Source organism: Periplaneta americana, chromosome 17, assembly GCF_040183065.1.
Source record: "Periplaneta americana isolate PAMFEO1 chromosome 17, P.americana_PAMFEO1_priV1, whole genome shotgun sequence".
Lineage (NCBI taxonomy): Eukaryota > Metazoa > Arthropoda > Insecta > Blattodea > Blattidae > Periplaneta > Periplaneta americana.
Window position 1 is genome coordinate 20358054 of NC_091133.1, and position 17274 is coordinate 20375327.

At 34.9% G+C, this 17274-nt stretch overlaps 1 protein-coding gene across 3 annotated transcripts in view; it reads right to left on the bottom strand.

The window, feature by feature from the left end:
• LOC138692600 (uncharacterized) overlaps positions 1 to 17274 on the bottom strand; it is a 304959-nt gene that overhangs the window by 52859 nt on the left and 234826 nt on the right. For 2 of the 3 annotated variants that reach the window (XM_069815614.1, XM_069815615.1), the window contains one exon: positions 1067 to 1135. The exons of the other annotated variant lie outside the window; for it this stretch is intronic. In XM_069815614.1, the coding sequence (XP_069671715.1) occupies positions 1067 to 1135 (69 nt within the window). The remainder of the gene's footprint in view (positions 1 to 1066; positions 1136 to 17274) is intronic. 3 annotated transcript variants of the gene reach the window in all.

The window sequence follows — 17274 nt, forward strand, 5'->3', positions numbered from 1 at the left end:
TGGCAGCACTGTTACTTTTCGCCGCCGCTTGCAATGCTAAACAGGAAAGCTTTCCAGTATTAATGTTAGAGAGTATTTGCTCATCATTCACTCATTCTAGTACTTCTCCTTCCTTCACAGAGATTCTAAAATCACCCGAGATAAAAAGGCCTCGAGCTTCTAACAGATAAAAAAGCTTTAAATCGCAGAGGTAGCAAAACTGTAAAATCATTCTTTCAAAGCAGAAAGTCAAGGAAAATTCAGGAAAAGAAGCCTGCATCTAAACCAAAAATTCAACAGCAGAAAGATCTAAGCAGCCCGGGACCTATTGGAACCCAAAAACTTCACAAATAAAGATGATACTGTTTTATTTGTAAGCAGGACATAATCAGATTATTTTTAGTAGGTTATTTTACGACGATTTATCAACATTTCAGGTTATTTAGCGTCTGAATGAGATGAAGGTGATAATGCCGGTGAAATGAGTCCGGGGTCCAACACCGAAAGTTACCCAGAATTTTCTCATATTGGGTTGAGGGTAAACCCCGGAAAAACCTCAACCAGGTAACTTGTTCCGACCGGGAATCGAACCGGTTACTCCACAGGTGTGGACATACACAGATTTTGTGTGAAACTTGAATACGAGTAAAATAACATAAAATTGTACATTTTGAGTGCCCAGAATATGAAAATGATTAAGTTAAGATATATTTTGAAATGTTTTGTATTATGCATAATATAAAGGCCATTTTCTCAGTGACTTACAGTTTTCTTTGTTATATTAAATATATTTTCATTCAATTGTTTGTTCCATTAATTGAACAGTTTATCAACTCCGTTTAGTTATACAATTTGGAAATGTAGAGCTGACCTTATTTGGAACCCCTGTTCCTAATAAGGCCAATTATCCGTTTGGTGAATTATCGACATTTTAAATAACAAATAACACAATTTAACAGTAAAGCTGTTTATTTTCCATTTCCTCATGAATTAATTTCCAATTGTGTTAAATTTGAAAAAGATACATTAAGAAAGAACCAAATGCCAGCGAATCAAATCTTAGCATGGTCTTATCTGGCGCACTTACCTTATATAGTAGCTCCGCCTCGAAATGGATTTGGTTGGACCGTTTGAAATGTGAACGAGAAACTTCCCTCTGTATGAAGAACAGAGTATAGCTTATTAGTTACGCATTGATTTTATTACATACAATAATCATATTAAGCTAGTAGTAAACTGACAGTTTTTATAATATTTTTTGTAATGCTGCGGACGAAGGATTAGGGAAACAGCTGGAAGTGTCTGAGGTCAGGATCATAGACAAGACAAACGGAAGAAATGTAAGAGAAGACATGATAATAACAAGCGAAGGAACGAAGCGACTACAGAATAGATAGGGCTTTTGAGAGGTTATTAAACGGGGAAATGGAGGACAGAATAGTGAGGAGGATGGAATTAGCGAGGAAGAAGAGTGCTAAAAAGTGAGTGCAAGAAAGTTAGGGGTGCCAAAAGTGATAGAATAGGAATAGAGAAGAAAGTATTTAGTGTAAGGAGATAGTGTAAGAGTGTAATAAGAAAGGCAAACAAACAATGAATAAAAGAAAATTAAAGTGAAAGGGCATCTGAACAAATGTGAAGTGGGAGAGAGAGAAATTGGAAGTGTAATTACTGTAAGTGAATTAAATATGTCATGTTTTTCAGTGTTATGGGCTGGGGTACTATAACTGTAGGAGTATTATAGAAATAAATTTATGGAAAGAGTCGACCTGGTTGGCGAGTTGGTATAGCGCTGGCCTTCTATGTCCAAGGTTGCGGGTTCGATTCCGAGCCAGGTTAATGGCATTTAAGTGTGCTTAAATGCGACAGGCTTATGTCAGTAGATTTACTGGCATGTAAAAGAACTCCTGCGGGACAAAATTCCAGCACATCCGGCGACGCTGATACAACCTCTGCAGTTGCGAGCGTCGTTAAATAAAAGATTACATTTAAATTTATGGAAAGAGGTAATAAAGGAGGAAATTTAGGAGTGAAGTGAAGAGAAAAAAATAAAAACGTTAATAAACAGAGGATAGAATAGTAGGAAAAAAATAAGTAATAGGCTATAAGTGTTGTAAAATAGAGAAAAGGGAAATGTAGACAAATAATTTAGGAGAAAATAGCTGGATAGTAGATAGATTTGAGAGTAGAGAAGAAAATAAATAAATAATGTGAATTGTTAAGGAAAGGATTATGCAATATTTAATAGGAAAGCGAGAAATGGAAGGGAGACAATTTAGGTATGTGGGAGAATAAAAGAGGATAGATAGCAATTCAGTCAACAAACAAGAATTGGAAATAATCAAGAAATACTTAGCAAATGAATATATTAATAGAAAGGAGTGGTATGTATTAAAGGGATGGTGGATCGAAAAGCAGAAAAAGAAGTGAAGGCCCACCATAAGTGTGAATTGTAAAGTTGGCTGACAATTAAATATCATATATCATATAATATTCAATATTATCACAATAAACGTTTTGCAGTTCTTTGTACACGATTGCTAGCAGTTTATTTTCAATCTTAAAATAAATTATATCATTCATTGCTGCCAATGTAAATCTTGATATCTATTAACCCAATTAGAGTTTTAGTGCTAACCCTGTTTCTTTGTTCCGTTTTTATGAGTTTAACAGTCGAAAATATACTTTCCATATTAACTGAAGAAAGTGGTAATGTAAGTAAACTTGAAACAAATTTTCTTAAGAGTGGAAACATTGAACTATCATCGCTATATGTTTTGTTTTTGTACATAGTTCCGAAACACTTCTTCTCCAAAATTCTGAATTTGATAAACATTTCAAAAAAATTCTACACTCATTTTCCAGTTGCATTTTGTCTTCTAGGGGCATATCAGCAAATTGAGGTGTAACAACGCCAGCTTTAATGACATATGGATTCATGAATTCTAAGTACTTTATACGCATGTGTCTCTAAGGCAGCGGTTCTTGAACTTCATGAGTTCGAGGACTCCTTTCATATGATGTACATTTGTACATATGATTATTGTTTAGTCAACTGCCCGAAGACAGGTTTGAACCTCACAAGTGACACCAATAAGGCAACACGTGAGGCAACTAAAACAGTAGATAATGGGGTAGGGTGGCCAGTTATTTTCCCCCTCGATTGCATACATCGTTGACTATATGATTAACACATTAAATTTATACTTTCGCTTAGCACACATACGGAATTAAAAAATGGGCCGAGTCTTGGTGGTAGTAGTCCTCCTCTGTGTAGGCAACAAGCTTCGCAAGTCTGTCCACAAGTAGCATACATTTAGGCGTTATTTTTTATTGCACATGCGCAATGCGTTGTATCTGGAACTTAGTAAAATTAGGTGGCCCAAATTTTATTTCTGGGTCTGTACAAGGTAATAAGATATTTTTATGTATATAAGCTACTTATTTTTCACTTTACAAATTATTAAGAAGTTTAGTTTACAAATTTTGCAAAAAAATTAGCTTTGTTAATAAGATAAAATTTATAATTACAATATGTTTATGAAAATTAAGATACATTTATTGCTGAGATTGTATAGTATTTCTATTGTATTTTTCATAGTTAAATAAATCAAATTTTAGTTTGTAAACTCACTTGTGAACCCCTGAGCATTTGATCTCGGGACCCCAATTTAAGAATTGCTGCTGTAAGGGAACTCTAATATTTTCTTAGGAACTCCTATATAAAAAGGAGATATTGTAGTTTATTGTCTAGTCAACATTACTGTCCGAAGACAGATCTGAACCTCACAAGTGATATCAAGAAGGCACCACTTGTAAGGCAACTAGGTTAGGAGATAATGGGGTGTGGTGGCCAGTTCCTTTTCCCCTCCATTGCATACGTCGCCGACTAGCTACATATTACATTAGTCGAACTTCAGATATAAATGTCTAAATAATGGTTACTGAAAGGGACAAGTTTTCTCTCATTAATTTATTGCAAATAGAAAGTTTGTTTTCTTTATACTGAAGAAAAGAACATTTAACCACTTATAATATTCAAGTCTTAAATTTAGTTATAAGCATTTATATTTCCACTCGCGCCAGAGCCATGTTTTCTTATATTAATGAAAACTTGACAGCATTTTGTGACTTCTTTGGTATAGTTTTTGCAGATAATTATTTTCTATTATTTAATTTAGAGGCAAGAGCATTTAGTAACGAAAGTCAAGCGTGCTTTAATCCATTCTCTACCCCAACAGGACAGGGAAGGATATATTAAAAAGGCATGGCTCATTCATTTTCTCGAATTCGGACACAGAATATGTAATAGTATATAGTAACCGTATTCATAGATCTAGGCCTACTTAAAATTAAGTCAATGCTTTATTTCTTCCACATGTGCGAAGACTTCGACGTGATATTAAAAATTGCAGTTCAGAACTTATAGAGCCACCTGCTTCAAACCTTCTTTTACAATATCAGCCAAAATTAATATATACTGATTGGTGAATCTACTTTTCCTTCAAAATTCTCATCGTTAAATCTAAATGGATAAAAACGAGTTTTGTACTGCTTTATTTTTCTATTGCCACAATTATTTATACCATCAATGCCTTCAAAGTCCTCTGTACTTATTAAATAATCGTTTAAATTTACCATTTCGGTTGTATAACTTTCTTTATAGGAGATATGTAGCTCAGTTTTCGAAAGAAGTCAGGAGACAAACGATCAGCTGTTTGCGGAGTCGGCTATCTTGTCCTTCTGTGCAAGGCTTATACTAGGGTGATAGGTTGTGTAACGATTATCATGTGTAATTGTACACCTCTTACACACAGAATAGCTTATACACTGTTTATTAGTTAGGTTTTACGTTCCAACGGCGTATAAGTCCTGTATAACCTTTATACTGTACGTAGTTTATTCGTAAAATGAAAATGTATAGGCTATCTAAAAAGAAGTTGTTACTCATATAATGCTTTTTAACTATTGTAAGTACGCATGCATTATTATTTCATTAAGAAGTCCTTTCTAAGAAGATAGAATGTCAGTTTTAAGAAAGAATATAATTTTTAACAAAAAAAAAAAAAATACTTTCAGGTTCCTGATGGATGTAGTTTTACGTTGTAAGTTGTTGATCTTGAAGATAGGTAATTGTAATATCTGGATAGCTCAGTGACGTGATCTGCCTTTTATATCTAAAAGCCGCAGCCGTCCTCCTACAAAGAGAGCGAAGCAAATCGAGCCTTCGGTAAACCGAAGTTCGCGTGGTGGAAGAGCTTTGCATACTGCCTACACCGCTAGGCGCTCAGTATCGTTGTACAATTAAGATTATTCACAACCGGTTTTGCAGGACTCCAGTTTACATTAGGCCTACATTCGTCATGAATAATGTTGATGATGATGGTGATGGAGAATTATTGTTGGGATGTGACAGGAAGTCCGCAGTATGCGGAGAAAAACCTCTGTATTACTTCGTAACAATATAATTTCTGTATTTGTCTCTTATTTCGACTTCAAATCACTGTAGGTCAGTCAGTAGAAACTATATTATTTCAGTATATCGGTAGACAAAGTGCGATTGGTAGGTTTGACAACATTGGTCATGCTTTGTGTCCGTTATTGCTCAAGGATAGATCGTCTTTATTCTTAACGAACCGTTTCGCCGGTAACTATTGTGACTTCTGCAGTGACCTTCACAGAGAGGTACGCTTGACATTCGATAGCATTAAGCTTCTTCCTTATTTGCTCACGTCATTTATAACTTGATCGTGCTCGAAGAATGCATTGATGTGTCGACCAGAAACAATGTATAATTACAATTTTTTACTTATTAAGATAATGCCATTATTACAATGTGGTCACGTGATGGTTGAGGAAGTAGAACTCGAAGATAATCGGTTACGTGATCTATTGATGTTTTACATTTAAGCAGCCGGAAATGATACCACATCGTCATAGTACAGCACAAAGACGCTTTGTCTTCCTAATAGCAACTTATAAATATCAGTCTCTAGGATCAGTGTTGCCAGATGGCGGAATATTTCCCGGGTCGTGAAAATTTTTCTCTATTTTTGAGGACTGGACAATAAAAAAAAGTAACTGTTATAATTATATGCTCTGTGTATTACCATAATTATTATGAGTATTAAAAATGAATTAATTATCATTACAGACTAATTTCTTAAAAGGCATTGAACTTAGCATCACTTCAGCAATGTTCATACGTACTGAGTAGACTATACCAATAACGAAACAAAAACAAATGATGCGAATCTAGCTTCCAGGTTTAGCTTCATGTAAAGCTGAAAGTTATTAAAAAATAAATGATGCTTGTTTCTCAAAGTTAACAGTTGGTAAATCTGATCTACAGTACTGCTGCTGCTGCTATTGCGACTACGAATAATAATAATAATAATAATAATAATAATAATAATAATAATAATAATAATAATAATAATGTTCAAGACTGACTTCGTGATCCAGTGGTAAATATGCTGGCTTCTAGATCTGGGGGTCCCGGGTTCGATTCCCGAGTTCAGCTCTCGGAAAATTTTCCTTAACGAAGACAATTTCCCTGGGTGTCTTCTAGAAATTAATATGAATGTGAGTGTGACTGCGAGTGTACTGAGTTATTAATTAACCAATCTTCAAAACTATTTATAAAAATACCGTAGGTATATCAGGACTGTCGCTGGGTAGTAACCTGAACAAACTATTCGACGTCACAGTATTGACAAGTAACGCCATCAATTAGCACAACCATAAGGTAGAGTTAACAACGAATTAGAAAAAGAGTTCAAAGAAAAAGTATAGTGTGATCACTAGTTATAGTGTGTTTCGGATTGTTTTTACTCTTTACGGAAATCTGATTGGCAGACAGATATGATGGAGGCCTGTGGCGCAAGTTTGACTTAGCACTAGGAAAACATTTATCTTGTTAACGGAAAATTTTGTGTTAAAAAGAGGAATTTTAACCAGTGTGGAGGGAGAAAATCCTGCGGTCATCAGGCAACACACACAGGGATAGCCTACTGGTCACGAGATGGTATCATGTCAGAAACCTGCTGGTTTATTAATCCCAATTGATTTATAGTAATGCTTCTCTTTCCATGATCATGTGAACGTTTTATAGCGTATTTATTAGCTTTATGGATGTAAGTAACAATTGGCAGTTCTAGCTAAAAAAATATATCTTGATAAAAGTCTCTCTCTAGTGTTTGATGTTCAGCCCGAAATCAAACATAATATCACCTCTTCTTTGTTTTTAATTGTGTATTAAGCTATCCTTGATAAACATTGCGAGTATGTATAATGGCAAGAGAAGGGAAGCATCATTTGTCGGATCAGAACCTTCCCTTGGTATATTCCCATACGCCCCATACGGATAGACAATGAAGTGGAAGATCAGACAATGGATGGAGAATAAATTTCTAGTCCACTGGAAAGTTATTACTTGATCACAACGGTAAGTACGTGAACTGACTGAAGAACCCGATGTTATATCCAAAAATAAACTTCTGTCTTTCAATAGGAGACCTCTAGGGTGGTAACTGATACATCAACTGGTCACAGTACCCTTACAATCGTCTACAGGTGATTTGATTCAATATGTGTAGGAAATACAAGTAAGAGGAACAAAACTGGTTAGGCTAATATTCCAGGACAATATGTTGTCTTGGGCAAATTAAGACGATATCTGCATGGCTCAACAGATTGGATCCGGAAGATATTAAATAGAGTTGGGAACCACATGGGCAATTATGAAAATATCAGGTCTACGTAAATAAAGAATTTGTAACAATACAAAAAGTATTATAGTGGATCTACTCTGAACCTACTTGCAATGGATCTCTTAAGTTCGTAACTTAATACATTCATATTCATTCATATTTTCACAAATTTATTCGATTACTAAAAACTTTAATTCTTGTTCAATAAAAAGCGGTGACTGTTGTTATTGCTAATATTGAAGAGCATGAAGATAGAACTCTATGCTTTTATAATCTCGGTACTAGAAAGAGGTGGTGTCGTCAGCACCAGGCTTCGAACCGCATTTTACCCCCCGGAAAGACCCGTAACTTAATTTAAGAGGAGGCTAAGTGAACTTCGGGGCCGTTCTGTAATTTTGGCAACGAGAAAAATCTCATCACTACCTGGAATTGAACCTGGGATCTTCCAGTGAAAAGACGAATTATTTTCAGTCGGAAATATTTATAGAATATATTACATTAAAGATAATTTATCTCCAATATCGTTTTATATAGGATAATAGAAAAAAGAATGTTACACTTTTAAAACCCAATTAATTTAAATCTAAACTACTAAAAAATGAATATGAATATTACAATATGGAATACTTCCAGATAAAATTTCATATAAATTGTGCAGTATCATTTTCATAGCTATATGAATGTTGCATAACAACAAACATTTTAAACATAATTCAATTGATTATTTCGTAAATAATGATTGCTGTTCTTTTACCAGTCTTCGTTGATTTAACATACAGAGGCATCATCTTTCAAAACATCAAGTTGAAATTGCAGTTCGATTACAGCAGTGAGCTGAACGTCAGGTTGATATAGCAGATTTGATGGGTACATTTCAGAGTGTGTTTTGTAAGATACTTTCTCATTTTCGAAAGTAGGTTTGTTAACCAGAAGATTTGACAGTAAATAAAGTCGTGAGAATACTCTTCGTTAGGACCATCATATGATCTTTCAATCAAGAATAGATTACATTTGCTACATCCAGACACAAGATCTTCAGAATGTCACTGGCTTTTCGGTATCAAATCAGAAAATTAGAAACATACTCTGGGAAGAAGATTTGATTTTCTATAGATCGTTATGACGTCTAGCACTTATCGCCGAGAAAGATTAGCTTGGACTAAACAGAAAATCGAAGAAGTTAGCCTACTCTATGGGAAAATGTCCTGTTCACTGACGAGTTCAGATACTGCCTCTTTAATGACAGCAACATCAGAGAGTATACAGATCTGTTGGTAATCGCATGTTGCAGCAATATGTTCAGCTAGTAGTTCCCTATGATGGTGGAGGTGTTATGGTTTGGGCAGATGTGTCCTTAGGCTGGAGAACCGAACTTCATATAATCAATGAAGCACTAAGCGGTCAAAAGTATGCAGGGGAGATCATCAATGAGTACATCTCTGACAGGCGTGATGCTGTTGGTCAAGAGAATTTCATATTTATTGATGATAATGCACATGGAACTGAAATAATTATGGAAGCTCTGGAAGATCTTTAGATCAATCATCTTCCACTTCCACACTACCACAAGACAAAATTTACAATTGCAACCAATGTATGCCAGAGGGGCTTTAAGCTGTTGTATATGTTCGTGGAATTACAACCCAGTACTAATGTCACAAAAAACTAAAAATCTAGTCAATCTCGTTCTTTGTGTAATTAAATAATTATAATTTTTGTTTCTAGCGTTTCTTTTCTTTCTGTTTGGTAGTATTACTTAAGAATATCCTAGAAAATATTCTAGGAAAACTTTAACTTAATCTATTACATAACTTATATTTAAGAATAAAAGACAAATGATTATGATTTGTATTTATTTTTGAGTAGTTTATTTGACCGATTTATATGGTTTGTGTCTTAAAATACACGGAAAGGATGAAAGTTTCTGGACTGCCTTAATATATTTTAGTTTACGCTTTGTATGCAGGTCTGAATACGTAAAATTGATATTCACTTCTATTCATGCTCGCTCAATCGTTTCTGGCAATAGTAGCAGTATTAGTACTTAGTGGCATCTTATTTAACGACGCTTTCAACTTCAAAGATTATTTAGTGTCGAAATTAATCGTGGGCGAAAAATGGCTCACAAATTTTACCTGATCTTCTATCTGAAATTCTCAGCTCTACTTCCCGGAGCAAACTTGCTAATGATTTTATCGCCCTTCAAAATTCGTCGCTGTCGGGCGGAATTGAATTCGCGATTTTTTTTTTTAATTTTATAAATTAGGCAGTTTTTTGCTCTAATTAAATTGTACACTTACTTTTGACAGACTTGGTAGAAAACTGTCTTTACTTTTGCATATTAAAATGTTTCCAATAAATTATGTAATTCGAAATAAAATTTTAGTTACTAGGAAATCTAAAATAAATACAATCTTACTAAGAACTAACAAAATTAACCAATGTCAGTGTCGAAAACTTTGTTACTTCTTTCATACACGTAAATAATATGTACCTTCCTGCTTTCCGTGCGTCTTTACGTTTAACAATGTCGAATTGAGTTAACGTAATTTCACGCATAATGAAGCGGATCCAATTTTAAAGACCTCTGATTGTAAAACTTCGTCGAATAGAAGGTATTAATCTCACTATAAATTGAACGAAATGCTCTTTCGGTTGTGACGTTATTTTGGATCTCACTGTCACATGTGTTATAATTTTTTAGAAAAGTAGCATAGTAGCATGCAACATACAATCCATTATCTTATTCTACGCGTAACGGTTTAAGATATTTCTATTTTAGTAATGTTCATTAACATTGGAGACTTCTTGTTTTTCATAAATATGAGAAAATTTTTCTTTTGCTTGATTGTTTCAACGTATGCTTTAATTTAGCCTTTCTAGATTTTGAACCATTTTTCTGATACAATAAAACTCATCCCGTAGGCCTGTTTGGCTCCACGGAACATGAAACGAATGATATTTTAGAAATATAAAACAAGAAAAAGATGAGTTAAAACCTAGAAACAAGAGATATAATCATGCACTACGTTCTAAAGTGCACATAATTTTACAAGCCTGTTGAGTCATAAAGGAACCACTTCCGACCTGTGGTTCCTTAACAAAATATAGCCTGTATCTTTTCCTTTAACCTACCGTCATCTTCATTGTTAGCTGTGTAATTGTCTTGGCCCTCAGGATAGAGATAGGGAAGCAAAAGAGTTGTGTAATTTTTCTGGATACAGGGGGTTCCAAGCTGCACTCACAAACTTGAGCAGAATATTCAGAGGAAATATCTTAATGTTTTGAGATAAGAAACATACTGGTGGCGAAGAAATCAAAACAATAAAGACTAATTTTGAGTATTTTCATTGTAAAAACTTACTATGATATTTAAATTGGCATGCATATTCTTACACTAAATTTGAAATAACGTTTAAAAATGTAAATCAAATTAACCTCTGTATCGTTTGAATATATTATTTATTCTTTCAGTAGTAATTTAGGAATGAAAAGGGACATGTTAACTAGAGTCGGAAAAATATTATGAGGTAGTTTTGCTACGAACTGTGTAGCCGAATTTTGACTAATTTTGCGTCCAACATTTAAAATATTTATATTCATCTACAAATTCGCCTTCCGTTCGTAATATTATCTCTGCTTTCCAGGTTGTTAACCGCACAGCAACTTTCAATGTTGACGTCCTTGCTATCATCTTATTTCTTTCAGCGAGTTATGACTAATAACCCGGAAGGGCAAGATATAAACACAAGAGTAGCCTATAGAAAACGGAACTACAGAGCTTAATGTGCAAAGTTGGTTAAAAAATAAAGAGGGAGGTGAGCGTTGAGTATCATCCCCAGGGAAGTTACATAAACTGCCAATGTCATGTTGATGGACGGTATGGGTGAATGCATTGTTCGTCGCAGGTACTTGTACAATGGTAACTAAGTATATACGGACTTCATAAAAAATTATATTTACTATCTTATAATACTTATGTATTGCTTTATAGAAACATTCGGCCAATCTTAATTGTGATAGTGCTAGTAATAGTTATTGTGGTTGTAATAGTTATATCATTTGTAATAGTGATACTGGTTGTGACGGTGGTAGTAGTAGCAGTAGCAGCTACATTAGTAAAATTATTGTAATCGTTGTAGTTGCAGTTGTAGTAGTTTTTGTAGTTGTAGTACTAGTAGTTGTAGTTATTGCAGTAGTAGTTGTAATATTAGAAGTGGTAGTGGTAGTAGTAGTGGTCGTTGGTGGTGGTGGTGATGTTCGTTGCAATTTTTGTAGTTATCGTATTTGTAGTTATAGTTATGATTACGGTTATAATAATAAAGTATTTGTGATTGTAGTTACATCAGTAGTTATGATATGATATGATATGATTATGATATATGATATGATATGATATGATATGATATGATATGATATGATATGATATGATATTTATTAGTCAAACAGCATCTATCATATGGTGTACCTTCACATTTCTGCATTTAGGAAATTCCATAACTCATCATTACATTACTTTTTCTCATCATCTACTTATCTCTCCTCTGTTCCTATTGTTAAAATCATGAATTTTTTCTACTCAACAGATCAAATACCACTTTTGTTCTCAGCTATCCCCTCCGTTTACGTACGGAATCAAACCACATTACATTAACACTATTGTCCGTGACTCTTTACTACATTCACACTATTCCCCTCCAATTCTTTATTAGATATATTAACATTATTTTCCTTTACTCTTTACTATCTTGACATTATTCCCCTTTATTCTTTACTACTCGTGTATTAACACTATTCCCCTTTGCTCTTTACTATATTAACACTATTTTCCTTTACTCTTTACTATCTTGACACTATTCCCCTTTACTCTTTACTATATTAACACTATTACCCTTTATTCTTTACTATATTAACGCTATTCGTCTTTCATCTTTACTACCTACATTAATATCATTCCCCTTTACTGTTTACTATATTACCCCATTCCCCTGTACTCTTTACTCTCATAACACTATTTCCATTTACTAGGTACAGCAGTAGTTATAATAATGGTTGTGATAGATTACAGTTGCGATTGTTGTAGTCGCAATTCTATTATTGTGTGTAGTGAGTGGTAGGTGTTGTTGTGTTGTGATTTTATTTGTAGTGATTAAAGAAGTTGTAATAGTAATGTGAACAGCAGCGACAGCAGCAATAGTTCGTGTAGTAGTTAACAGTAATTGTTATGAGAATTGCGAGTCGCTACTTTGTATAGAGGTAGTTTTGTGGTTAAAACATAAGATTACGAATTAGAATAGCTTGAGTTCAAGTTCAGATATAGGCAGGATTTTGCATCTCGTGATAATATGCAGAACGAATATGGAATTAATCAAGCTCGTACAAAATTGAGTAAGTTATGATGTGAATAAAGCATGGGATCTTTACCTCCTGCCTTTCCCTCGATTCAATGGCGCAGTGGTTCCAACAATGGGGGTCGTATAAAGAGGTGAAAGGGGGAATCGCGAAATCATTTACAAAATAAAACAAAAAACTCATTATGAATATACACTTACTATGTTTTCAGAAACATAAACTACATTTAACATAGAAATAAAAAATTCTCAGTAGTTATACACTAAAGTACCTAAAAATTATTTTATTAACGCTACAAATGTGCCTGTTTTTAGAAAGTTGCTCTCAAATCTGGACTCTATATTCGATAGACAGGTAGTGATATCACTTTCAAATTCTATTATATTTCTCGTTTTTGTTTTGATGGCAATCATAAACAAGAAGCTTATTTTGCATAAATATGAGGTTGCAATGTCATCAAAGATTTAAGACCTTCATTTCCAGTGTTTTGAAGAAAAAAACTGGACTACACTCTGCGAAAAGCCAGTTGAACGCATTTGTCTAATCATTGATTTAGTATCCATCTGTGACTATCGTATTGTTTCGAGAGTGTCTTCCGGAAAATGCTCAAAAAGGTGCTATTCAGAATTCTACAAACTTAATTGCAGGTGAGGGTGGGTGGTTATTGTGACCACACGTTGGGCGCCATTTGAGGGTGGGTGCGTCTCGGTGTTGCGTGAGATTCACTCAGGGTAGCCGAGGTACTGTTATGGTATAGGATGATGTCGGGAATAATACCAAGCCGGCTACTTATATAAAAGGCAGTGTAAACTCCAAAACTATAAGTTTATTGTCGTATTCACTTGGTAAACCCTAGAGTAAGTATTTCCGGCTGACTTATAATTCAATCGTTGGTCGCACTTCTGTATCGACTCTATGGTGGCTCTGAATAAGCTCTGTCCGATACTATAAATTCAATACTCTGTCCAGTACACTATGATCGAAGCTCCTAAACGTTGACGAGTAGTCTCGCCGATGACAAAGTTCAATCTATCGAGTCTTCGCCGGAAGAAAGACTATTAAGTTGGGCCGCCGACACCAAAAAAAACTCAGTGTGTCGTGCCGTCGACACGAAAAAGAAGTCGTCGTCCTGTCGACACAAAACGAAGTAGTTATTGTGCCCTGTATGTAGGGCCGCCGACACGATGAGAAGTTGTGTTTGTGCCCTGTATGTAGGGCCGCCGACACGATGAGATGTTGTGATGATCTCCGCTCCCCGTCACCCTTATTTATAAAAACCTAACCTACGCTAAAACTAACCATCCTATTGGTTAAAAACTACGTCACTTAACCGGCCTAAAATCTATTCTCTATTGGTCCAAAGTGACCTCATAAGTTGAACCACGATCTCTTCTTATTGGGCGCGAAATACGTCATCTCTAAATTTAAACTTTTGGACTTCCCGTAACATCTAATTAGTTTGTCGATTTTGGAGAACCCCGTTCTTTGGAAAACCCAAGCTTGCAATTACTTTCCCACGGGTCCAGTCTAACTCTCTGATTTTACGCCTCGACGAGTGTCTATATACAATCACGCACAAGGTGGCCCTAAATCTGTCCGATGCTGACAAGTGACGAAACACCTGTGTGGGGAAGCTAATTCTAACGAAGTCGCCAGAACATCCCCGCGAATACATGTAACAAAAATATGGAGATATCACTTCGCTATTAAATCGGTCTCTCCCTCTCCTAATTACTGCTTCACAGGGTAGCAAAAGAAAACTCAGTATTTGTCGTGTCACACGTAGCTAAATTTTTCACGAGTTCCTTAATACTCTGGAATGCATCACAGTAATTTTTGTCAAGTGATGTCCACCATAAATCAAGTTCCTTTATAAATCCTTTGTTTTTATCCTTGGTTGTTATTATGATAACATCTTAGCCTTGGAAAGTACTCGTATTATTCAAAGTGTTTAAGTGTTCAAAATATCAGCTACCTAGGCTACGTATGTAATATTTCGTGTCATTGTTGCACCATATTCTTCTATTTTGGTCGTTCTTTGAGTGCTATTCACTAATTTTGAGTAAAATTATCGTTGTTTCTGTTTTACACGGATTTGTATTTCTCTAATGGGGTTAAGTATTCTATCAGTTCGATAATGGGGGTCGCATACAGAAGTCATGCACAAAAGTGGGTCGCGCCTTCAAAAAGTTTGGGAACCGCTGCATGGCGTACAACCGCAATCGTAACTATAACTACAAATACAACGATAACTACAAAAGACCTCGATCACGACCATTATTACTACCACTACCACTACTTATAATATTACAACTGTTACTGCAATAACTACGATGATTGGCCCGAACGACCCCAAACTCGGGAAATGTATAGAACAGTGTGCCTCCAATAATATTTCTAAGTGTTGGCCAATTTCACCAAACTTCATTAATGTTAATTCAATAATATCCCGTAGAACTAGGCAAGATGACAAGTCAAACACTAGTATTACAAAATTAAGGTGCTCTATACTTCAGCTTTTATGAAACAGGGCCCAGGTCGGAGGTCTAACCTGGACCTGGACCTGGACTGTCTAATGAGAGGTCAGCTCGCTAACGTTGAGCACAAGCTGGACTTCAGAAATGCTCTCTGCTGCATTACCTAGCATAACATTTGTAATATGAATTGCAACAATTGTACAAACAACAGTCATTCGTTTCTCTTTACACGCACTGTACAGTACGAATCAGTTGGTGATAACCGATAAAGATTCCTACACTTGTACAAGCAACAGGTATTCTTTATTGTTTACATGTAAACAAAAAGCAACCTTGTTGTTGATAAGGATTTCAAGAGGTACACAAACTATAGATATTCATTATGTTGAACGTATAATGTTTTTATATGATACCAGCTGTTGTAGAAACAGCAAGTTTTTCTTATCATTATTATGAACGCACCATCCATGACGTATTCTGTTTGTGTAGTGTAGAGGGTACAGTATATTTAAAATTACCCAGCAGCTTGAGAAAGAGGAGGTATTCGTTTTGATTTACAAGTGCACAACTGTAATAATAATAATAATAATAATAATAATAATCAAATTCTGTCAAAGTTTAGGCCTTCTAGCGTGTTCCGCCTCAAGTGAGTTGGTCTTTCCATCGCTTTTTCGACCTTCCAAGGCCTCTCTCCCCATTAGGTCTGTAAGCAAATAATCTTTGAGGTATCCTGTCACTGGGCATCTATATGTGTCCATACCAGATATTTCGGTAAACTTTTATGGTTTCAGTGATGGCTCTGATGTGTAATTCCTCTCTGATGTCAACATTCCGTTTATGATCAAAAAGAGTATAGCCCGCTAGGGGTCTTAGCAGTTTCAACTCAGCCGCTTCTATTCTTTGGAGTTGATTTGATGTTAAGACCCATGTTTCTGATCCATATAATAAAGTTGAGACTGCCATTATTTTATAAAATTTCAGAACGATCTCTGGTCTAACTTTCTTTAGTAATGTTGATTTTATTGTACCTAAAAGTGTTGAAATTTGGCTGATTTTATGCCTACATCTCTAGAGTTTATGTAGGAGAGATTACAACCGAGGTAACTGAATTCACTGACTTCTTCTATACACTGATTATTAATAACAATTTTAGATCTTTGAATAATAATAATAATAATAATAATAATAATAATAATAATAATAATAATAATAATAATAATAATAATAATAATAATAGCGATATCAAAATCGATCGGTAGTCAAAATATATTGGTCGGTATACCAGTATAATATTGTTAATAACAACGATATTAACATTTTTTATCGTAAGAGGTTATTTTGATGCATTAAGTGAAGGCGATATAAAACATTATGAACAAAGGGCTCCCACAAGACCTTTCCGGTATAGAACATAGACTGTATGTAACTTACAGTTAATGAAACTTGTATACTTAAAATTCATACCGATAGAAGATGAAACTCAGAAAGTTTCGGTTTAGAACATCGTATGTGGTAAATCTGGTAAGGCTGCTGGGTTTGTTCAATGTTGAAACTAAATGGCTTCTATGGAGGACAGAAAAGCTTTTGGTATCCTTTATTTTCATTTTAACCAATCAGATATTAGTGTCCAACGATATTTCCGAACAAGGTTTGGTGCAGAATCACTCAGTGGGCCTGCAATTCGCAAGCAGTACTTGATTTTAAGTCAAGGGAATGCATTTGTAGGAGGAAATGAACCGGACGCCCACCAGTAAGCG